Source organism: Egretta garzetta, unplaced genomic scaffold (assembly GCF_000687185.1).
Source record: "Egretta garzetta isolate BGI_Z169 unplaced genomic scaffold, ASM68718v1 scaffold176, whole genome shotgun sequence".
Taxonomy (NCBI): Eukaryota; Metazoa; Chordata; class Aves; order Pelecaniformes; family Ardeidae; genus Egretta; species Egretta garzetta.
Genome location: NW_009259973.1, coordinates 330843 through 353979, shown reverse-complemented (window position 1 = coordinate 353979; position 23137 = coordinate 330843). Strand labels below are relative to the sequence as shown.

General features: G+C 43.1%; 2 protein-coding genes across 2 annotated transcripts in view; one reads left to right on the top strand and one right to left on the bottom strand.

The window, feature by feature from the left end:
- The window catches only part of ABAT (4-aminobutyrate aminotransferase), a 38485-nt gene extending 20093 nt beyond the window's left edge, over positions 1–18392 (top strand). Inside the window, exons 5-15 of the mRNA XM_009640332.2 lie at positions 3636–3685; positions 8026–8106; positions 8600–8692; positions 9010–9072; positions 10740–10803; positions 11495–11643; positions 13211–13348; positions 14645–14812; positions 15556–15702; positions 16429–16540; positions 17838–18392. Of these exons, the coding sequence (XP_009638627.1) occupies positions 3636–3685; positions 8026–8106; positions 8600–8692; positions 9010–9072; positions 10740–10803; positions 11495–11643; positions 13211–13348; positions 14645–14812; positions 15556–15702; positions 16429–16540; positions 17838–17959 (1187 nt within the window). The 3' untranslated portion in view covers positions 17960–18392. The remainder of the gene's footprint in view (positions 1–3635; positions 3686–8025; positions 8107–8599; positions 8693–9009; positions 9073–10739; positions 10804–11494; positions 11644–13210; positions 13349–14644; positions 14813–15555; positions 15703–16428; positions 16541–17837) is intronic.
- A 1616-nt stretch (positions 18393–20008) lies between these two features.
- Positions 20009–22280, bottom strand: TMEM186 (transmembrane protein 186). The gene is made up of 2 exons (XM_035895849.1): positions 21899–22280; positions 20009–20475 (listed from the first exon to the last, which is right to left on the bottom strand). Exons 1-2 carry the CDS (start codon positions 22183–22185, stop codon positions 20316–20318), a joined length of 447 nt encoding a protein of 148 aa, XP_035751742.1. The 5' UTR covers positions 22186–22280; the 3' UTR covers positions 20009–20315.
- Positions 22281–23137: the final 857 nt, after the last annotated feature.

Here is a 23137-nt window from a genome sequence, read left to right as displayed (position 1 = left end):
TCCCTCTTGGTGACAGAGTTAGGTTCTAGACTGGAACACCAAAACAAGATCAAAAGGTGCTTGCTAGTCATCTGTGCTTATCTCTCTGCAAGTAAATCCAATAAAACCTTTTATGAATCTGTCAGGACTCCCCAACATTTAATAATGATCTGCTACACTAGAATATATTTATCAGCAGTGGTTGAGAGGTAATAAGTGCCTGTGTGGAGAGATAAGAATTAAAGTATAAAAAACCTCTAGGTAAAGATGTTCTGGGCTGCTGCTTCCTGAAAAACAAAAATTAAAACAGTTTTTTCCACATGGTTTTGGGGAAGTTGTAGCACAACATACTCTTTTAAACCTGTATCTAATCTGCCTAATAGAGTTAGAAACCCCATGGAGCCAAATGCAAGAGGGATTCTATCGATGTGTTTACTAGCAAACATCCTGGAACAGGAAATGGAACAATCTGATTTTCAGTGCTGGGAAGGTCTGTTTCTGTTTGGGGAGGTGCAGAGAGGTGAAGTTTGGTGTTATTGACAGCAGCCTGCTGCTCAGTTCAATTGGAGTCATTCAGCTTTCTCCAACTCCATCGTTTTAGCAGCCTCCAGGTTTTTTTCCTTTTGCAGACAGGCACATTCGTGAGCCTGGAGGACATGTGCTTTCCTGTCGCATTGAGCTAAGCACACAGCAAGAGCGATGAAGCAGGTGCCCTTCTCTTGAGAGCCAGCACTGTCACTTCTTACAGCAACGTGTTTGAGAGTGGATTTGTAAAGCTACAAACCCTCACATTGGTCGTGGCAGTGAAACAAGTTGCTGTCTGTCTGCCGTCTCGGCCTAGAGCTTTTTGACTTTGTCTACCGTAGTTATTTAACCGTTTAGTTCTTCCTGGTCTTAGCTTTATGACGATGAACCCACAAACCAGTTCAGCACCTTTCTACATGCAGAGCTACTCTTTCAGAAAGAATTGGGCTTTAAGGCTTCTCTCTTATTTCACTGGGGCCTGTTTGAGGATGCACTAGTGGAGCAGGAAGTGTTGGGAGGAAGACCAGGCCACTCGGCCCGAAGCGAGTGGGAGAGACATCTTGTGTGGGTGGGAAAGGGTAAGTTATGGGTAATAGAAGCCTTGAATTTGTGTTACATAAGAGAGGATGCAAAGATCTCTGCACTCTTCATGCATCTTAACACCAGCAACAGAATTACATGTTTTTACAAGCAATACCAGAGTTAATTGTTAAGCTTCCTAAGCAATGGTCGCTATTTATAAAAAATTTCTGTAAGGTTTAGTTTGGAGATTTCTAAAACAATACATGTACTCTCAAAGGTGCTCTCAGCAGTAGCTACAGCTGTTAGTGACACAGCTTTCAACCGTGTCATTCCCTCTAGCCTAACAACAATTCTTCCCATGACAGCAGATGCAATGCAGATTTAGTTGTCTGTGTCCCAAATAACCACTTGTATTATCTTCATAATAATTTTAACAGATTCTTTGCAGCATGACATGCAGTTAAAACAATCCGGATATTTCCTTGTTTTGAACTAAAGTATTCAAAACTGAATTTATAATTGATTTGTTAACGCAGTAGCCTAATGCTCCATTGCTGAGAGAGGATAATCAGGGCTATTGTCATTCAACTAGAATGAGGAGTCCAGAGGCATGATAAGCTTTTGTAATAATATTAGAGCCATCTGACTTCTTGAGCAGTAGGGAAGATGAGGTTTCCAACTGTTTCTACAAAGGATATAAAAGTTGATGATAATCTCTGGCTCTGGCATTTCATACATTAGAAATCAGGCTTAAAGTTAGATTTTCTGGACTCCTTTAGTGTTTGAGTTTTTTTTTTTTGCATCAGATATGTTGGTTTACCTGTAAGCAAGGAAGTTATCCCATAGAACGTCAATGGGTATAAGTTAGGCACCTTTGCTGTGTTAAACCTGAAGCTTCCTTAGTATCTTGATATTTCTGGGTAAAAAGGACAGCCAAATTGTTGCATCTTTTTCCGCCTAAAGGTTTGTCAAAGTAAGGAAAACAGGAAGGGGAAAAAAAACTGGTCATGAGAGAAAGTGAAAAGTGCAGAATTTCCTTCTTGAATACAAGACAGCAATTTATCAAACAGGGGTTTTTTTATGGTGATGGACGGCTGAGGGATGTAAATCCATGACCGAGAAGGAAAGATTTCCAAGCCAATGTCTTGGAATAACAAATGGGTTGTGGCTTTTGGTGCTTATTAGTCCATGAGTTTCAAGTGTATGGCTGTCTGTGTAGACAGCCTCTTCCTTCTGGCAGGATTGTTAACGACTATGCATGAACATCTGTGGTATTCAGGGGCAGAATATACATCTTCATGTGTGCAAATAAATGTGAGTGTGTATATATAAGCGAAAGCCTAGGTAATGCAGAGGCGAGTACGTGCATGTCTCAAAACACATTTGGCAGCATCTTGCACAGCGATTGTGTTCAGATAGCATTGTGGAGGATAGTAGTGATGAATGCCATCCAACTGTGATAGATGTCAAGGAGCACTGTCAAGCCATTGGCAAAATTCTGCTGGAGTCCCAGGGCTTATCCCTGCTGGGTCTGCCATAACGTGTGCTCATTGCACGCATCAGCAATGCAAAACCATCTCTGAGAACAGCACTGCTGTGCTAGTAAGGTTACCCTGCGCTAGCCGGCTGTATCTGCTGAGGGACAAAAACCCCTTGCTGGCAGTTTGTTAGTATATTATAATGCACTGAAATTACCATTGCTAAATGAGCTTTCTTGGGGAAATCATAAATATGTGGGGGTTTGCTTGTTTGTTTCTTATGGTCAGCTGCCAAAGACTGGGGAACTGCATAGAAGAAAATTATAAAGGGGGGAATATATGTTTCTAAGTTGATTTTACAATGAGGAAAAGTCCAATCAGTTAAAAAGCACAGTGGCGGTAAAAAAAGCTCTGTTATTGTGCTAGGAATAAGCAGTCTGATATTCAAGGAGAGTAGAAATTGTTATGAGACCAGAAGTGTGGCACCAGCTGCTATAAATGGACACAGCTGCATGGGGAGCTTCCCTCTGTGGTTCAGACTCCCAGGAGCTGTTTCTGAAATGCCTGTGGGGTCGTCTGTGCTCAGTGAGAGCCGCCTAAGTCAAGTGGATCAGGGGTGCGGTGAGCGAGAACGGCAAGCAGCCTGCTGCAAGATGCTTCTACACCACAGCTAAATGGTGACTAACAGAAACAACGGCTCGGGGGCTGCGTGGGCAGAAAGCCATTTCTGCTCTTAACTGAGGGAGAGGTTGATGGGGAGAGTGAGCGAGCATTTAATAGTGTCGGTCCCACAGTACTTGTAGAAACTATGATGTTTCCATCAGGCCCTGTCAGGCAAAAGCTCCGTGTCATGTTCATTTATTTTTGTGTTCAATTTGTAACTTTCAGTACTAAATATGTCTTGCTATTGCCCGATACAAAATTTGTACCAAAGATCTAGGTAATGTATTTCGTAAAAGAAGAGAGGTTTGTCCTACTTTGAAAGAAGTTCTATTATTAATAGTTAAAACATACACAAGTTACACAGAAACACTAAGCGTTAAGTTGAGGTTACTCTCTAGGTTATGCTTTATATTAGTTACTGAAAACAGACAGAGATAACTGTTTTCTTTCTTTGTTCTTTTTAATTAGGTTACAGCCATCCCTCTCTGATAAAGCTTCTACAACAGCCACAGAACTTGGTAAGTGAATTAAAGCATTAAGGACTTGAAAGAGTCTTCTCCCTCCTTGTGGCAGTCTTTCTTATTTTTTATTGAACTGATAATGAATGCTTAATGACTCAATTTAAAGTATGGTAGGATCTGCTTGCTTCATTTCTCACTAAATGAAAAGAGCTTGGTAGTGTTTAAGATGACATCAAAACCTCTGTGCAGCTTTACAAGAAGTAAACATTTGGGTGATGCAAGCACTTGATATGTCTGCAGCCAGTTTTAAATCATAGTTCAAGCATAATGTTTCCAATTAATCATTTTAGCAATGTTCTTGAGTGAAGATTTTTGAGCCTGAAAGGAAGCACAAGTCCTTGAGAGAGAATATAGTATTTTGAATATGAAAATGGTGCCCTAAGTCTGGAATGCTGTTGGGGGGGGTGGGGGTTTTTTTGGCAGGGGGAGAAGGGGAGTTCTGGCTGGTTCTCATCTCCTAAGTACTGAGTTGACTAAACCACTGACAGGTCCTTGGAAAAATTAAAATCATTAGACTTAAGCAACAGGATTATTTCAAAACAGACTAACTGCTTCTTAAATAAAGTATCTTCCTGTTTTCCCTAACAGTACACTGGTAGTGATTGGAAATAACCTGGATTAAATTATGGAAGTTGCTGAAATGAAGTTGCATTCTATTTCAAGCTTCATTTTGTCACTGCTTGGGTAGAAGTTTTGGATTCCATCATGATTTTCTGCAGTTTTTAAAACTGTAACTATTTTGGGCACAATAGGTTATGTATATAGTACATGGGTAAACTGAGCTCACTGGCCTTTGACTGTGCATCACTAGGACCCTGTTGGTTGTGCTGACTTCAGTGACTGAGCCCCTGGTTCTGCAAACCAGTAATGGGTGTGCATGCTGCCTGCAAGGGCACAGCTCAGGTGTGGGCCAGTCCCCGCTCATGCCTGCATTTCCCTTCCTAAAGAGCCTGCTGGCTCACTCCAGCAGTGTAAATCCTGAGCCGGCATGTCAAAGAAGCCCAGGCATTTGAGTTCCCTGAGCTGATTTGCTTTATGGAGTTCTCGTTTCTTCAGGATGAGAAATTCTGCCTTCCCCAGAACTAAAGTATGTCAAGTTTTTAAAAACACATCAGAGCTAAAAATGCTGGCATTATCAAAGGCAGATCTGGATATCACGGAAGCACTAATTTATCTAAATACTTGTGTTAACTCGTAAAAATTATTTCTGAGGAGATAACAATACCTTTGTTATAATGCAGCAGTAGGCAAAGTCAGATTTAAAAAACAAACAAACCAACAAAAAACAAAACCAAAAAACTCATTGTCTGGTGGCAGTTGCTAATTTGTCCACTGGAAAACGGAAGTTTACAGGCTGCCAGCTAGAAGCCTGCAGTAAAAGGAACTGCCTCCCAAGTCCAAAATGAATGGTGCAGCCAGGGCCCCTCTCTCTCGCATGTGAACGTCAAAGAAGATACTGGTACCCTGTTCCAATTTCTGAAACCTGCGCTACTTCAGGAGAGCGGGTGGCACTAAACCTATTCATCCGCGCCTGACTGCGCACTTAGGATTCTGGCAGGCTTTGGCCTGAGCGCAGTCTAGGCAGGATGTCAGTTTTGCACTGAAGTTTTGCAGTGCCAAGGCCAGAGAACTGTGAAGAGCCAGAACTTGTGCAAACCTCGCTGCAGACAGGAATGTGTGCTGGGGGCTAACGGCAGATAACCTGCTGGCTTTATCATGAAAGTACTGGGTTTTAGTACTACACACTGAGGTGGGGCCCTTGTTTAATGTTAACGATGGGGTTGGTGTTTTCTGGTAGAGATTGTTTGTAATACTCCAGGTACTCTCTTTATAGCCAGCTATGAAGAACAGAATGTGCATCCGTTCACTTGAGACCACAGCAGCTCGATGTCGATGTTCTGTTTTTCTCAGTACTGAGAACCTCATTAACAGCAAAAGAAAAATCCACTTTTCTGCCTAATGGCAAATGTTGTCAGTTGACTGTGACACCACATAATCAAATTCACAACACATTTATGGCCTCATATCTCTAACTTTATATGAAAATTTACTTCTAAACTGAGATAAGATTTCTCATACGTACTAAACAAAAACTTTGTGTTAGTCTCTCAGTAACATCCTTGCTTAAGTGGTTTTTTTTTTAAGCTTGAGTTTGTTGAAACAAACATTGTAACTTGTACAAGTGTGTTACTTCCAAAACAAAGCCCCAGCTCATACTCTGGTGTATCTTGTGGGATAGTGGTTTTCCCTAAGGATTCTGATGAAGTGTTCTTACAGGTCCCGTGTGACCACTCACACCTCTTGCTGTGGTCCGCACATCTGGATAAATGTGTGCTTGTATTGATGAAAAAGATTGAAGGATGCTGATAAATGTGCGAGCTTGAATTGCACTGAAAATAGGAATATTTTGGGAGAGCCAGTCTGCCCCCTCTGGAGACCCATAAAGACTTAAGTTATCGGAGCTCAGCTTTTAATTTCAACGATGACTTGTTACAGCAAGAAAAACAAACAAACAAACAAAAGGGCAAATAATGCTGCTTTGCAGTTGGCAAATTTATTGAGCTTGTCCTTTTCTGAGCAAATTTAATTTAAAATAAAAAGTAGCACATTATGAATCAAATAAGATAACCTACAAAGACTACAGGCAATGATGAATCAATTTTAATCCATGACACTTAATTTAAATTAATCAAATAAACATGACAAATTCCTCTCCATTAGTGGACTGGGGAGATGGAGGGGGGGTTTCCAGAGCTGGTCTTTAGAAGCAGGCTCAGCTTTCCACCAGCTGCTGTTCACTGACACCAAAATGACCTTTCTCAAAGGTGTGAATCTTGATGTGGACCAAAGGGACAATTCAAGTTGGAAGGGAGCTCAGGTAGTCTCTCGCCCAACCTCCTGCTCACAGAGGGTCAGCTGTGAGATCAGACCAGGTTGCTCAGGGCTTTATCTGGGTTCTTGAAAACCTCTGAGGAGGGAGACTGCACATCCTCTTTGGGCAACCTGTTCCACTACTTCACTGTTCTCTGGCTGAAAAAGCTTTTTCTAACACCCAAATCAGTGCCTCTCGTGTTTTGATCTATGCCCATTGCTTCTTACCTTCCCATTGAAGAGCCTAGAGCCTGGCTCCATCTTCTCAGTAACCTTCACATAGTTAAGGGAAGGCTGCATTCCTGTAGTTGTTTCTGTGATTGATTACCAAGGCTCTTGCAGCAGCACAGATTCAGTTCTGCTGACAAACAGGAAAAGGGTATGGTTAGAGAAAAGAATTTTGGGAAGCAGACATGAGTTCAGCCAGGTAGTTTCCCGGTAGGCTATGGAATTCCACTTAGGAGAGATCGCATTGCATCTGTGAAGACAATTTCTGCATGAGTGGCTCCAGGTCCATGCCAGACCTCAGTCAGGAAATGGAAAGCAGAAAACTTGGAAGCCAGAAACCTGCTGTTGGAAAGCACAATAAAGAACATCCCTGTAATTCAGGCCAAGGCACTGGGAAGGGTGACTGTGCAAATGGAAGGCCCTACAACAGCAAATACTTATCTGCAAACCAGCAAGCTTCATGAAAACAGTGCACGGTTGAAAAGGAATTTCACCAACATGTCTGGATATGTCATGGTCAATGTTCTTGAGCTTGATTAAACACATGATGCTGAGTAGTGAGGTAATAACATGCAGGATAGCTTCTCACTGATCTCCACACCGCACTGCCCATTACTGCGCACGCCAGAGTAGTCTTGAAGGGAGACAGCGTGCCTGTGTGCACAGGTTTTTTGTCAGGAATCTATTTTATTGTAGTGTTGTATTGCTGATCCTTGCATGTGTGTTCTCGTTCTCAGATATAGCCCCTATCCAGTAAGTTTACCTTTGTCTTGTTCCCCCAAATCCCCCTGTAATAGTATCTGGAGGATGTTTATAACCACAGCATTCTGAAATGATCTGTCTTGAAGCTCAGTAAGGAAGAAAGTGCTGCTATCCTAATTGAATTTAGATTTAGCTACTCAAACTGAAGGCAAGTAATTAAGATTTTAAAGCGTATTTCCTGTGTATATAATGAAAATTGAGATGGAGCAACTAAAATAGCAATATTGAAGAGGAAGTGTCAGTATCAGCATGCACCTTTTCTAAGGTGTCCTGCAAGCGTGAAGTATTAAGGATTAGACAGAAAAACAAATTCAAAGACATGAATATTATTCCCTGATTTTAAAACTTCTTGTGCCATGACTACAGATTTCTGGCTGATATTTGTAATTAGAATAAAATGTAACTGCCTTGATATCAACATGATATTCTTCATGTGGTAGTAAAACCTAACAATTTCTCTTCCTCTGTCTTTGTAGAGCACTTTTATCAACAGACCTGCCCTAGGGATTTTACCTCCAGAGAACTTTGCAGACAGACTGAAGGAATCTTTGTTATCGGTGAGTTTGAGACGGCAGTGATGAGTTACTGTGTTCTGTGGTTAGGGACACAGGCCCATCAAGAGAACATTACAGATTAGCTGTGTATCCACCTGCCTTCCCACTGCAAGTAATGAGATCAAACCTTTATCCCCGACTCGACAGCTGAATGTGAGAGGGTGGCATGTCTGCTCTGCACAGATACTGCCTCTTCCAGTCTGGATTCAAGAGCTGATTAGAAAACACATTTTCACTAACTGCTGTTCACTGTGCTTTCATAAGAGATAGCGGAGTAAGTGGCTTCTGTTTGTCTTGATTTAAATTTGAAGATCGTTGGCACTGAAACTGAGTCAAGCCCTCCCAGCTGCGGTTGCAACTGGCTTTCTTCGTCCTAGGCACAGTTGGTCTCCTGTTATACTGAAGCTCATGGTGTTAAGGACTGATCAGTATTATCATCACTTTGCACTATGCTTGTGCTTAATATTTAGGAGTAATTTTCTCTCTTCATCAACAGGTGGCTCCTAAGGGCCTGCCACAGGTGATCACCATGTCCTGCGGATCCTGCTCTAATGAAAATGCCTTTAAAGCAATATTTATGTGGTACAGAGTGAGTAAAATATTAAGATGGTTTTTGTAGGTTTAGATGTTGAAATGAGTATTCAATTGTGATGATATTTATTTTCAACCTAGTATAAAATCTTTATTAAAAAGTCTTCATCTAAGCTTACACTTTATATTGACACAGATTTAGAAATTATAAAGAAGAGGAAATAAAGAAAATGTACATTGCAGTCAGTATGAGAGAGCCACAGTCAGCATCTTCATTTGGAATGCCAGCATTACTAGTTTGTGGCTCAGCCATAAATGCATTGGTTACAACTACCCAACTACTGTTGTGTTGGTTTTTGTTCTTTGTTTTTTCAGAACAAGGAGAGGGGCCATACTAACGTCACAAAAGAGGAACTGGAATCTTGCATGATTAACCAGGTAACATTTGTTCTTTACCACACCTACAGATATACCATTGGCTTGGGTTTATAAGGAAAGATTGGGAGGAAAAAATGGCCTTGCTGTCTCTCAAGTGGAATCTTGGTTTTGTAAATTTTGGAAATGGTGAAACACAAACTGCTTCTACAAATATCAAGACCTGCTGTTTGTATTCTTTTGCATCCTTCCCAGTTGTGAATCTTGGGAAGATCTCCCTTTTTTCATGACATATCATTTGCTAGAAACGGGCCCACGTGATGGATGGGTCCATGGAGATCATTAATACATGGAAAAGTTTACAAGTAATAACACCAGACCTTCTAATTATTTTTTTTTTTTCAGAAGTTGTGATTTTATGGCTTAAAACTGACCAAGGGTCTGGTTAAAATTTGGCTAACTACATGTTAACAGGCAGGATGAGGAAATTGAGATGCAGCTGAGGTGGTCTTGCCCTTGCCAGTCACAAATCTTAAGAGTATTTAATCCCTTCTTTGAGATAAGTATGTTAGAAATTAATAACCTACTGGTCCCAGCCTGATCTTTAGCACTGCTGTAGTGACCAGCATTCAGTTCATTCACAGGGGATTAGAGAACACATTTGGCTTTCAAAATGAGGAGGGTTCTTATAGGGTGTTTTGGGTTTTTTTGTCTTCAGAATTATTTTTTAAGTTCTGTGACATTGCTTACAGCATGGTCAGACAGATGGCTGTGGCCATACAGGTAAGAGGATGGCACATCATGACCTGAAGGAGCAGGAATTTTATAAGATGACCAAAGACTTGTAAAACTAACGATAGCTTTTTGTCCAAGTTTAGCTATCTAAACATTAGGATTCCTCTTTGAGCTAATTGTCCGAGTTCTCTTCACACCTGGGGAAGGAATGGATTTGAGAGGGCAACTCCTTCCCCCTTTTGGGGGGGATCCTCTAGAATCCAGTTACAAATCTTGGAGCCTTGAACCTGTAGCTGAGCGTGGGGTACAAGACTAAAGGTGTAAACGGAGTGTGTGAGTGGTGACAATCCTCTCGCTTGCAGGATGAGAGAGAGGCATAAAGAAAGAGAATTTGTATTTTCGGGGGGTGGGGGGTTGGGGGGGTGGTGTCAGCCCAAGTGTATCCTTTTAATAAATTCCAGATAGCCTACAGTTTGATGTCTTTTATCATGGTTCCTTCTCATTCTTGTTACAGCGAGCCATCAGGGATGCATGGGGCATCCTCTTAGGGCAGCCTCGGCCTCTTCTCACAGGGCCCCGCAGCCCCTGGTGCCCCATCCAGGCACGGGCACCCCGTACATGTGTGCTTGCAGTTTGTCCAAAAGGGGCTGATTGTACTGAATGTGCCTTTGTGTGAGCTCATGCGTGAAGTTATGTCATCATACAGTATAAATTGCCAAGTATTAGTATAACGATATATTTTAGGACCTCAGGCAGTTTTTAGGGGACGACAATGTACTTGTTTAAATGGGCAAATGTAACTATTTGCGGTGCCTGATGGTTGAGGAGGAAGCCGATTAGCGTGCTGTGAGAGGCAGCAGCTTGGGCCCAGGCACCCTACAGTGCTCTGGCCAGGGGTTTGTCTCGGTTGCATCAGGCCCCTGCAGCTCCGTGGGCGTTGGGGCCACCTGCCCGTGGCACCTCACGCTGCCTGCCCGCCTCTGCTCTGCTTGCAGCCCCCCGGCTGCCCCGACTACGCCATGCTCTCCTTCATGGGCGGCTTCCACGGGAGGACCCTGGGTAAGCAAAGCACTGCCGGCAACGCCTCCCTCTCCTCTCCCTCCTCTCAGCCACTGCGGTAGGCTGTCATCTCACTATAGGTTCTGAAAAGTGTTTTTTTCCTTAGACAAATAGTACCGGTGGAGAAGGGGTAGGTTTGTTGATGGTTTGCCTTGGAAGTCCCACCAGTACTGAAACAGAGTATTTGAGCGACAGTGGGAATTAAGTTTCTATTTTTTGAAAATTTATTTTCAGAAGGTCTGTTATTTTCATTCTGAATCCAAGGTTTCCTGTCTAAGCTAGTAAAAATCTAACTCCTGCGGTAAAATCACCACAATATAAAAACACAATGTCACTTATTTTTACCATTTTATATCAGCTCAATCCCTGTTCTAAACACATTACTCAGGAGTGCTGCAGTTCTGAGCTTTGCAAGCAGTGGTCTTTGGACAAGTGAAACCCATCTGGTCTGAGAAACCTGTTCAGAGTGGCAGAGGTTCTCCTGTTCTGGAACAGGAGTGCATGTGGAAACTGATGCTTAGGCAGTTGGCTAAATCCAATTCCCCAGTACTTCAGAAAATAAAGTAAAAACACAGAGCAGTTAAGAGAATTCTACAGTCCTGATGTCAGACAGTTTTTCACTTCTCGGTAGCTTTTTTCCTGTATTGTTCCTAGACAGATATTATTTTAATTTTTGCTTTTCTGGGTTTAGGTTGCTTAGCTACAACTCACTCTAAAGCAATTCACAAATTGGACATTCCATCGCTGGACTGGCCTATTGCTCCATTTCCAAGGCTAAAGTATCCTCTGGAAGACTTTGTGAAAGAGAATCAACAGGAAGAAGCCCGTTGTTTAGAGGAGGTAAAAAAACTCACTGGCAGCTTTCTGTTGGTTTTGTTTTGAAATAATAAAGAGTGGTGTTTGGATTAGCTGCTTTTCACTAAAAGAATATTTTCAGGGATTGGAACAGCATGTCATTAAAACAGCATTCACTGTTGCTTACAGTCAGGAGTTTGTCCCTGCCTCTCAGAAGAACAGCCAGCTTACTGTGAGTTAGGGGTCTACGTGAATCGTACCAAAGTGATACTTCACATGCAGGAGAAGCTCGTCGTGTCGCAGTGAACTTGTCTGCCAGATCTTGCAAAGGGACGTGGACTAAGAGAGAGCACAGTGTGTATAATCCTCTGCACAGGGAACCTGTGATAGTATTCCAGGTTTTTCAGCTTTTTATGTGTTTTTTCAGCCTTCTGGCGTAAAGCTCTGATCCTACCTATGGCGGCAGGGAGTGAGTGGGCAGGGACTCAGTGCCTTCCCGAGCCCAGGAGAAAGGAAAGGGCAGAACAGGGTGCAAGGGAGGCAAACCATCTCCTGGTACCAGAACCTGGTTCCATGTTGGGCTCACTGGGATCCAGGATCTGTCACTTGCAAGGGCTCGCTCTTGAGAGCCGGTGGTGGGGAGCAAGGCACAGTGTGCCTGTGACTGGAACCAAAATAGTGTGCAATCTGCAGCGTCGTAACCAACCACAGAGGAGGGGGCTGCAGTGTGCTGAGGGGAGCACAGCAGCCTCTGGCTGGCTGTGCAGAGCTGGATTGAAGGGACTTCTTATTCAAACCCGCATTGCTTCAGAGAAACTGGAAATCACAGCAAATTGCTTCCCTGTGTTTGCTCCACAATAGCTCGGGGTGGGGGGAATTGTGATGCAAAAAATCAATCCACAGACTTGAAGGCATTATTTTAAAAAACAAAATAAAAAGTCAAACACTTTCTTTCAAAGTCTGCAAATTGGCTTACTGGCACCCTTTGGAAACCATTGCTTTACACAGCCTACAGAGGTGCTGGGCCCTGAAAGCCGTCAGTGGTATTTCAAGTACAAAGGACACTACTAGTCACAGCCAACTAGCACTACACGGTTAATTAAAACTTCTCTGTAAGCTCCTTATCAGCAACAGGACTTCTGCACTATTTCATTGATTAATTTTCAAGTATCTGAAGTGGGTAACTAGAAGAAGCACATTTACCAGATTACCTTCTTTAATACATTAGCTGAGCTTTGGTTTCTGACACAGAATCTGTTTTCTTCTTGCGTAGCTGGATCGACAGCAATGACATAGCAAGCTACACTGGTTTCCACCATACTTTCAGCTGAAATTTGCTAGAGCTTTCACACCATCGTAGATAAATGTGCACCTAGTTACAATGTGTTTGGGATATGATTTAGACTTAAGCATTTTTCAGGAACAAGAGGGCAGTGTTAAATCCTGGAGGAATTTGTTAAGTCCTTGTGCTTCCTGATACCTTGGCTACAAGCCAGGAATGTCTATGAAAAGTTGAAGTTCTGTTGCTGAGACTTAACCTTTCTGGGAGGAAATGTGTGAATGTCCTGTGATGTCCTGAAAGGAGAACATACCATAAATGTTTGTTTTACAGGTGGAAGACCTGATTGTAAAGTACAGGAAAAAGAAGAAGATTGTGGCTGGAATCATTATAGAGCCAATACAGTCAGAGGGTGGGGACAATCATGCTTCAGATGACTTCTTCAGAAAGCTACGAGATATTGCCAGAAAGGTAATCAAATATTTCACTGTTCACTTGGGCGTAGCTCATTGGTGCAGATACCTGTAGGCACTAAACATGCAGGCACTTGGAGAGCTTCACAGGCCTCCGCAGTAGCAGCTGGGGTAGTGCTGTACGTGTATGCAGACACAAGCAACCCTTTGTCAGCGCAGGATTTTCTCTTCCATTTGATGCACACCTAGTGCTTTCCTCAGTCCAATAAATTTTCCTCTGATGTCTGAGTGAGAGAGAAATTACTCTGATTCATTAACTATGGATTTTGCAGTAGTGTTCTTTACATGATAATGCCCATTTGTTGAAGGGGTTCAAACAATTTCCAAAGAGGCAGGTTTGGAAAAGGGTCATTTTTTGTTGACATACTTGTTCTTAATTGCAAAAAAAGCTGAAACGCAAATTGAGTCCAACCGTAAATGCTGATGTTCCAATAAAACAATGAAAAGGACGTATGTCTTGACACTTGGAATGTGAAGTTTCCTGTTTGGAAGCGATGACCCTCAATAAGACCTACTCTGCGCTTTTTTTCACCCTCAAAACATTTGTGTGCTTACAGAGGAGAGCACAGGTGACCTTTGGAAAACTCTGTTCTGCCATTAGAAAAAGTAGCTTCTCCCACTGTTAACAGCTGCTCGTGCAGGAATGATAGAGTAAATAAGGTGAAAAGAAAAGGTGTGCCATGTCTAAAACAATACGCTGCCAAAAGCACTTTACAGTTGTTTTTAAGTGTAATGTCATGATATAGCTTGATCTCCCTGTCCCAAAGTTTCAAGAAAATAGTCCTTCACATCAAAAACCCGTGTTGCCAGCTAAAATGAGCAGCTCCTTCGGCAGACTTACCTGACAAGGGAGCTCTTCCAGGACCATTTCTGGCCCCTAGAGTGAGCAGGTCATGCTGCTGTTACTGCCTTTGTGCCACAAATGCATGACTCAGATTGGAGGTAGAGACTTCTTATTTAAAACAAACAAAACTCCTAGAAATGACATTGTTTCCCTCAGAGACTTTGAAAATGCTACCCGGGCTCCTCCCAGATGTTTCCAGGTACCCTCTAGAAATGTTCAAGACTATATAAAAACATATGCTTTGTGAATTTAGGTAGAAAATATGTTTGTAGTGCCTTTCTGAAAAAAAAAGCTGAATTTTTAATTGTAAAATCTTGATGCACAGTGGGTGGCATTGGTATGGGGGGTGCTGCATGTAATTGGCTTGTGTTTTATCTGTTCACTAAGGGAGGTATTTTTGGTTTGGCAATGCGGACTCATATTCCCTGCTCTTCACATCTATCTCCACAGCACGGCTGTGCGTTCTTGGTGGATGAGGTGCAGACAGGAGGTGGCTGCACAGGAAAATTCTGGGCACACGAACACTGGGGCCTGGATGACCCAGCCGATGTGGTAACATTCAGTAAGAAGATGATGACAGGAGGATTTTTCCACAAAGAGGACTTCAGGCCAAATGCTGTAAGATTTTCAAGGAAACTTGAACTCTGTGCTAGTTGGTGGCCCACTCACATGTAACTGCAACATCCACGGGAGTGACAAGCTTTCCTTCAGCAGTGCAGGCTCAGCTAGATGGAGCTGCTGTGTCATAGATACTCGCTTTGTGCTTACACAAAAGTTGTTGTCACTTCTTCGCTTTTATTCCAGTTGCCATCAGTCACAAAGGTCATAAAGGTGGTGGGAGGGAGTGGAGAACTCGGTTTAGCCTCATGAACCTTCAGTACAAAATACAACCACAAACTGACACTTTTTCTGTAGGGCAACTTGGTATTCAGAGCTTGTATGTCAGCATTACGGATTCTGTCAGTGTCAGCAAGATTTCTTCTTTGCATTAATGGCATTTAGATGCAATAAATGAAAAAAAAAGAAAAGGGGGGGGGGGGGGGAGGAGAAGATAAAATGTGAATGGAAAAACCCATATAGCCGATGCTGATTTCCATGTCATCTGTAGCCATGTTTCAGTGAGCTGTCAGAGCAGCATGACAGGATGCACTACATTTGCAGCATGAAGTAGTTGCCAGTTGTTTCTGCTCAGTGGGGCAGCTGTAGTTTGCTCTTACAACAAAAAAAAGGGGGTTGCTGAGATTAGTGTGTGCTTTTTCATACACCAGATGTTTGCATGACCAGTTTGATGGCTTGCTTTTCTTTGTTATGGTGATTTGCCTGTTAACATGTTCCACAATTCTCTCTCCACCCTTTCCCAGCCCTATCGGATTTTCAATACCTGGCTTGGAGATCCATCCAAGAACCTTATGCTTGCTGAAGTCATTAAGGTTATTAAGAGAGAAGACCTTCTAAACAATGCAACCCACGCTGGGAAAGCACTACTGACTGGGCTGCTGGATTTACAGGTAAACATCTGGAAGGATTATAGACAAGAAGGAGAAATTTGCTGATCGGGTAGGATCTGACCTAATTCAGCTTAAACGCTTGGACTGAGGAACTCCAGCTGGGGACTAGACAAGGATAAGCCCAAATAACAGTCTCTGCTTTCTCCACAACCAAGGCACAGCAGGCAGAGGAACACAAAAAAATTATCTTCCTACTTTGGAGGGCCAGAATACAACTGGTACTATATAGAAAAGGTTACCCTTAAAAAAGGTGTGGATTGTAACCAATAATATGTGAAGCAGATAATACGAGCCAGCATCTTAGTGCTGCCTAAGAATGAGCTGGATTCTAGCCCCATTCCAGTTTGTTTATGCTCAGGTTTTCCTGGAGTGAATTTTGAACACACAGTGCTTTGCACTCGCTTCAGGAAGCTCCAATTAAGACTTTACTTGAGGGCTGCAGGTTCATTCTCACTCCTGCCCAGATGTTTATCAGCTTTGTGAGGAGGGAATCTGCCTGCTGTTGGGCTCTGCAGTCTACGGCTGCTCAGACCACCATCAGAAAGGCGGGAACAAGACACAAGGTTACGTGAGAAACGCAGACCATGCAAAAGCTGCACTCCACCAGAGCGGAGGAGGGAGGCAGCAAGGATTCTGTGTGGCCGAACGCCTGGCAGAGCCATGCATGCCAGCAGGAGCCCTCTGTTGCAGCAGCTGCCATGCATACTTTCTCACCTCTCGTTGCAGGCTCGTTACCCCCATCTTATCAGCAGAGTGAGAGGACGAGGCACGTTCTGTTCGTTTGACACTCCAAATGATGCAACTAGAAACAAGCTAATTACAATAGCCAGAAACAAAGGTAAGAAAGTTTATGTGTGGATTAGCTTCAAATGACAAACAGCAGCACGTGTAACGCTTTAAATTTTCCTTTTCCATATGGTGTATGTGTACTATGGTATTGGAGGACAGAAGTGAAATGATGAACAAAGCTGTATTTAGACTTCTCTGAAAATACAAGTATTTTCAGAGGCATCAGACCACGCTGTTGCATGTGTGTCTGTTTACTGTTCTCTCTAGGGCTAATATTACTGCAAGAGATCTATGTAGGGCATGAGTTTGTGTGGCATCACTTTCCTCTGCAGTGACCTTAGGTGCACCTAGGCATGGCTTACTCCTAGAACCAGATCAGGAAAATGAGAAGTTAATGTAACTGTCACTCAGGAAAACACAGGGGGAAAAAAACTATGAATTTTGTAGAACGCCCAATAATGAAATAATAATGAGTTGCCTAAAATGGGCACGGATCTATAGCTGCATCCCTCTTTTACCACAGAACTCTCATGCAGCTGTAGGCCAGCCTAGGTATGAGGGGAACCTCATGATCTGAAGCCTAACATTTCTCTCAGAATTTAACTGGGGGGCCCCTGGTTTTGCTGCTGTCAGTTTTTGCTGTTACTCATATCTCTTGAAAGAAGCAGGCGTGATGCACCCAAATGCTTGTGAAACCAAAATTTTAGAGTGTAAAAGACACTGATGATGATTGTTCTTGGAAACTAAGCCAGAAGGGAGTGAAGGCAAGCCATTTGTTTCATGGTAAACGCAGGCTATGCTTAGAGGCAAGGTAAGCTCAGCTCAATGGTATGGATTTTCATTGCCCACAAACACTTCAAAGAACTAACTGATCTGAGGGTAAAAAAACCACCATGCATGTTAAGTACTGCAGAAAGAAGTTTGCCAGCACTGAGCTATTTTAACTTTTTGTAATTAAAAATGTAGTAGTTTAAAAAAAAAAAAAATGGCAAAGAAACCTACTGTCGCTCATTCTGGCCCTGAGGTACGTACCAGTAGAGTATTGCAGCTTTGCAGTCTCAGATACTGTTTGAGCTCTGTGCTGGGTGGTCTTTCCACTGATGTTGGGATTAGTCCAAACATCCTGTGTTTTGCAGAGCAGCTACAGGCACCTACAGTGTTCTTCTGAGCTGCTGTGAAGCTCAAGGCCCCTTTGCACTGCTGATGACGTGCTGTTACCACCGCGTGGCGAGCAGTGACTTGGGGAGCTGCTGTGGGCCCCCACAGTGAGGTGAACCTCAGCCACAGACCTGCGTTTTCTGGATATTTGGGAAATGATTAGAGGACCTATTCTGTTCTCATTTTAGGTGTTGTGCTGGGAGGCTGCGGCGACAGATCGATTCGTTTTCGTCCAACGCTGATCTTCAAGGATCATCACGCACACCTCTTCCTGAACATTTTCAGTGACATCTTAGCAAACTTCAAGTAAAAAGCAGTTCCCTTGCACTGAACAGCTGATTATGAAATTAGTTTGCATTAATTCATGTCTTCTCTACTTACAAGATAAGTGTAAAGTCATAAACTGAGGTTTGTGTTCTGTCTGTAGTCCTGCCCAAGGCACGCTGCTCCACGCAAACTCGACCCAGGCAGAGCATTGGTACGGGGCGCTGGCAGGTACGTGCAGCTGTCCCACAGCTGTAGAAGCTGTGGCCCTCCATCTTCCGGCTTGGGTCATATTAATTGCAGAGTCCTGTCTACAGTCATGGCCCTGACTATTTGATTGTCGAAATATGACCTGGTACAGCCCGTTTTTGCAGGTAATCCCAGTAGATTTGCATCCAGAAGCAGCAACAAGTATGGCGTAACACTCAAAGCCACATGCCTGCCACACAGGAAGTGCCATTCTCTAATGGTAGCTGGAATAGAATAGGGGTTTCAAGGAAAGCTCTGCTTTACACCACTGCCAAGCCCAGTATTTTACAGAGTAATAGAGTACAGGCGTCTGTCACACCAACTGGATCAGGATGCCATCAGCTGCTCTGTGCCCAGCCTACACATACTGCTTCGGGGGCACTAATGCACTCAGCCGCATGTGCAGCGCTGTAAGTGGAACTGAAGTCCTTGTACTTGTTTTCCTCATCCTGGATTTTAAAACTTTTGCCTTCTCTTACAATCAGACTTGCGTAGAGAATGCTATACCCTCCAGTATGTAATCTGACAAAGCTTAGGGAATCATGTGAAGCACATTATTTCCACCTCTGTCATCAGTCTAGCATGATTTGAGATTATTTTACCATTTGCCCATAACACAGAATAGCCATCAATTTATCTATTCCAAGTTCTCCATGAATGCCTGAGGTATTTTGTAGAACTACAGCAGAATTGCTTGACCTTAGCCATTACCTGACATCAGAGCCACTACACCGAAGGCCTAGTCCTAATTGCACATTTATAATGCAAAGTAATTCTATTTTTGTTCTAATAGTTAATTCTAAGTCATTGATACTTCAGAGAACTAGAAAGCCACAGCATCAAAAAGTGTCAACGGTTCATTAATTTGTTTCTCTTCAGAGAATTGTTTTGGACATCTCTTTACTATGTACTCTTTGCTGTTTGCTTAAGGCTGATTTGAACCAGGTCTGGTGCCTTTTTTTCTTGGCTAGCAAGTACCTGGATTTTGCTTACTAAGTTTAACTTTCTCTTGTGCACCAAAAACCAGGGACCACAGTGGGCTTTATGGATGCCCTGTTGGGATCTGACCACAATTTTTAAGTACATAATAAGAGACAGAGCAGCTAAAAGCCTTGCAGGTTTAATACAGCTACCAAAACATGGAAGGTTTCTTACCTGCTTTGGGAAGTGTTAATCATGGTTTTCACATTTTATTTTTTGAGTGCTGATATTGGGAAACTCAAGTACACTCACGTCTGCTAGCTTAAAAATAATGGGATTTCTGTAAACCTCTCTGCAGAAACCAGAATTCTGGTACCAGCTGCTCAGAACCTGAGCAGTTTTTTGAACAGAGGTTGTAGAAATCTGGGGGAAGGACTGATGAACTGGCGTTCAGCAAAACCCCATGGTCGCCGCTGTCCTCGTAAGCATATTATTGGCAAGAGGAAAGTCAAACCGAGAACTGTATTTAACGGCATTTTGGGAATTAGTTTGTTCAACATATCAGTGCAGTAGTTTTAGTAAATGTCTCTAGCAAGTCTCGTACCTCTACAGAAGCAAAGGTCCAGTAATTTGAAGTCTTACCACATCTTCACTTTTATTATGAATACTCTAGGTGTTTTTATAATTTTTACTGACACTCAGTAACTGTATAATTGTGTACAACATGTTGATGAGATCGTGTTAGAGAATACATAGAAAGCACTGCAGCTGAAGCATATAAAGTTAATATTGTTTACAGCATACTGTGGACAGTGCCAAATAAATGTTTAAACAAATACTTAACTACCCTTCATGGTGTAACTAGTAGCTGTACACCGATCCATAACAAATGACATCTCATATGTAATCAATATTCTTAAATAAAATATTTATAATTGAACTTCTCTAGGGCTTTTTATTTGACATCCAGTACATACCTAAACTGAATCATTAGTGCATATTAAATACATTCTTATGAAGCTAAGCCTCCAAGAACCACGCTGTGTACATACAGTCCACCGTATTTTGCTGCCATGGGGTTTAAGCCAAGGAATGTTTCTCTTTTCCTTTTGATACTGCTCTACCACACAGCATCAGCCAAAATTTAAAGTCACGGAGCCTCCATTAGGAAAAGTTCAACACGAATAAATAGTAAGTCAAGGTTACCCTATGCACTTAAATGGCAATTTTACTTACCTGCATCTGCTGCTCCAATGAGAGAGAGGTTTCAGTACATGCAAGGAAGAAACAGGGAAAGAACATTCCACGTTCTGCTTGGCGAGGGTCAGTTTATTTGCCATTGCTTCAAGTGAAATAACAGCCAGAAGAGCAGTGTAAGGAGTTAACTTGCTTCTGACAACGCAAAAAAGTTTTACATGTTACAAGTGATCAGGTTTGACTCTTTCTCAGGTTTAAGTCCTGCTCCTCATTCCTACTGAGGTTTTGGGGCTGGAAAAAGAGGAATCACACTAACACCATAGGTTAAGACCACTGTCCTGCACAGACACCCTGCAAGCTCAGCAGAACACAAAGTACAGGTATTTTCAGCCTGAATTCAGCATAGCTTCTAGGTGTCCTACCTTCTTTCTTTTCATTTCAGGAAAACCCAGACTGGGGGAGTAGGGAGTGGAAAGTGTACTGGATGGTGAAATAGCCCCAAATCAGTGACCACATCAAGGGCTACAGACGACTTGTTTCCCAAGCTATATGGTAATCCCTCATAGAACACTGCTTAATTCACAGAGTTCAAGATAATTTCGGTAGCATTTACCGAAGTTTTTGCAGCTTGAGTGTTACAGCACTGATTAAATGTCATTCATACACAAAGCAAACACAAAAATGAATATATGCCAAGAAGGACAAGTAGTTCCAAATTCTGGGATGATCATTAGGATCCAGGCTGAACAAAGGATCACAGCCTGCCCCTGTAATTCGCAGCATCACAGTTCAGGTATGTTTTTCCTTTATTCCAGTTGGAAAGTAATTTCTATGAGAGGCTCCTGACACACTGTCCCAGTCTTTAACTTGCCCTTGTAGCTGAACTGTCAGTGTGTCTTGCAACGTGCACCCTTGTTTTGCCCAGTTGTGTTCACATCCTGGAAGACCTTGCCAAGAGACCCCCCACACCTTGCACAGCATTATACCCCTCTTCCCAGTTACCTCCATTTTGTTAATGCACAAGCATGTGTATCTCTGACATCCGGCACTACTGATCATATGTACGTATGAGAGCAGTTTAAATTTCAAGAGGCTTCCCAGTTAACCTAAAATGTGCTTAAAAAATCTGAATTTAAAGTGAGGATGCTCCGGCAGAGTTACCACAGTTTGCTTCAAGAGTTCTTCCTGTTTAAAAACAATCTGAGGGGGCAGCCAACATCAGCAACTCTGCCTCCTACAGCACGTTGACAATGGGCGACTCAGACTGCTGGTGACAGCGCACGGTGCACACCACCACGCCCAACATGGAGGAGATGCTGCTCACACCCTGAACAAGCTGCCGACATTTAATCCAGGGCACACTGTTCTTCACCATATCTACTTTCTGCACTGAGTGCACTTACCAGCAGGCTTTGCACAGGAAAACGACAGGCATACATCAGCTTGGTAAACTGATTAAAATTCACAGAAGAATAAGCACAATGAACACACAACAAGGAAAACCACTGGAAATTAGCTGTTGTATCACTCCAGTTCTCCAAATATTTGAGTAAACTTCTGTCTGTCTACAATCTGGCCATACTTAACTGTAAAATATAAAATATCTGTACTGTTATACCGTTTGAACTGGAGAAGCAGCTCCCCCTTGCTATCTCCAGCTTCATCCAAAGTCACCACTGTTTCTATGGGGCAGTAAATGTCATTCCGTCTTCCCCAGAACGTCAAATGGGCCACTTTGACAGTACGGCCGCTTTCATTTAAGTAGATTAATCCAATAATTCGTCTGAAAAAGTAGCTCATACTGTACAACATTGCACCAGCAAAGACCGCGATGCCAGTCGTATACAAGAAGACCTTCTGAGAAACCTGGTCTTGCAGGTAGAGGTAGCAGGTGGGAGGCAGCATGGCCAGGGTGGTGGCAGTCTGTAATAGCTTCAGCCGGGACAGCAACCTGCAGTACTTAATCCCTGGAAACCTGTAGACCAGCTTAAACTCTTCTCTTTTCTCATCCACGGCCTTTTGTTGGGCCGCAGCAGCAGAGGCTGAACAGCACAGATGCACCGGTGACTCCCGCTGTCTCCCAAGATAATTAGTAACATCATTAACTAGCCAGTTTTGTGACTTCCATGTACGAAAAAGTCTGGGTGGACGAGCATCTTCCCTTTTCCACGGCCTTGTCCAGAGCTCATTTTGTAGACATCTCCCAAAAGATGGTGCCAGGCAGACTTTAGTCCTAATTCTGCAGAGCCTAGCCTACAAGGAAATATTCCCACAGGTCATAATTTTAGCCTTCTCTGTAACTGAACCACATTTAGCTCAGCATCTGTTCCTCAAGCACCTGAAGACAGCGTACGCCTCCCCACCCCAGCTCACTGTAACCTTACACTTAAAATTAGTGTTACGTTAGGAGAGCGGCGTTCCTGCCTGCATCCCTCCCTGCAGACAAAGAGGGGAAAATACTTTTGATGATACAGCCGACACTGAAGTTAGCTTACTGAACATAACCTTACGCTCACCCACCTCAATCTTTTTTTGAGCACATCAGAGTGAAAATACCAGTGCTACGGGTCACTTCTCAGCAAGGAGGGTAAGAGAACCCAGGGCTGCTAGCCAGGGAAATCAGCGAAACGTCAAATAACGACTTAAATAACAGTAAGTTAGGGAAACAGAAAAGAGAGGACTAAGCAGCATACGGGGGAGGGGAGCACGAGTAGCACTGAAAGAGGGACCGGACGACAGGAATGTGCAGGACAACAGCAGATGAAGGACGAAAGGGAAGGGCTGCGCCGCCATTCCTGCCTCCGCAGGGACGCGTAACCCGGCGGAGAGCAGCGGCCGCCGCCTCGGGCCAGCACGG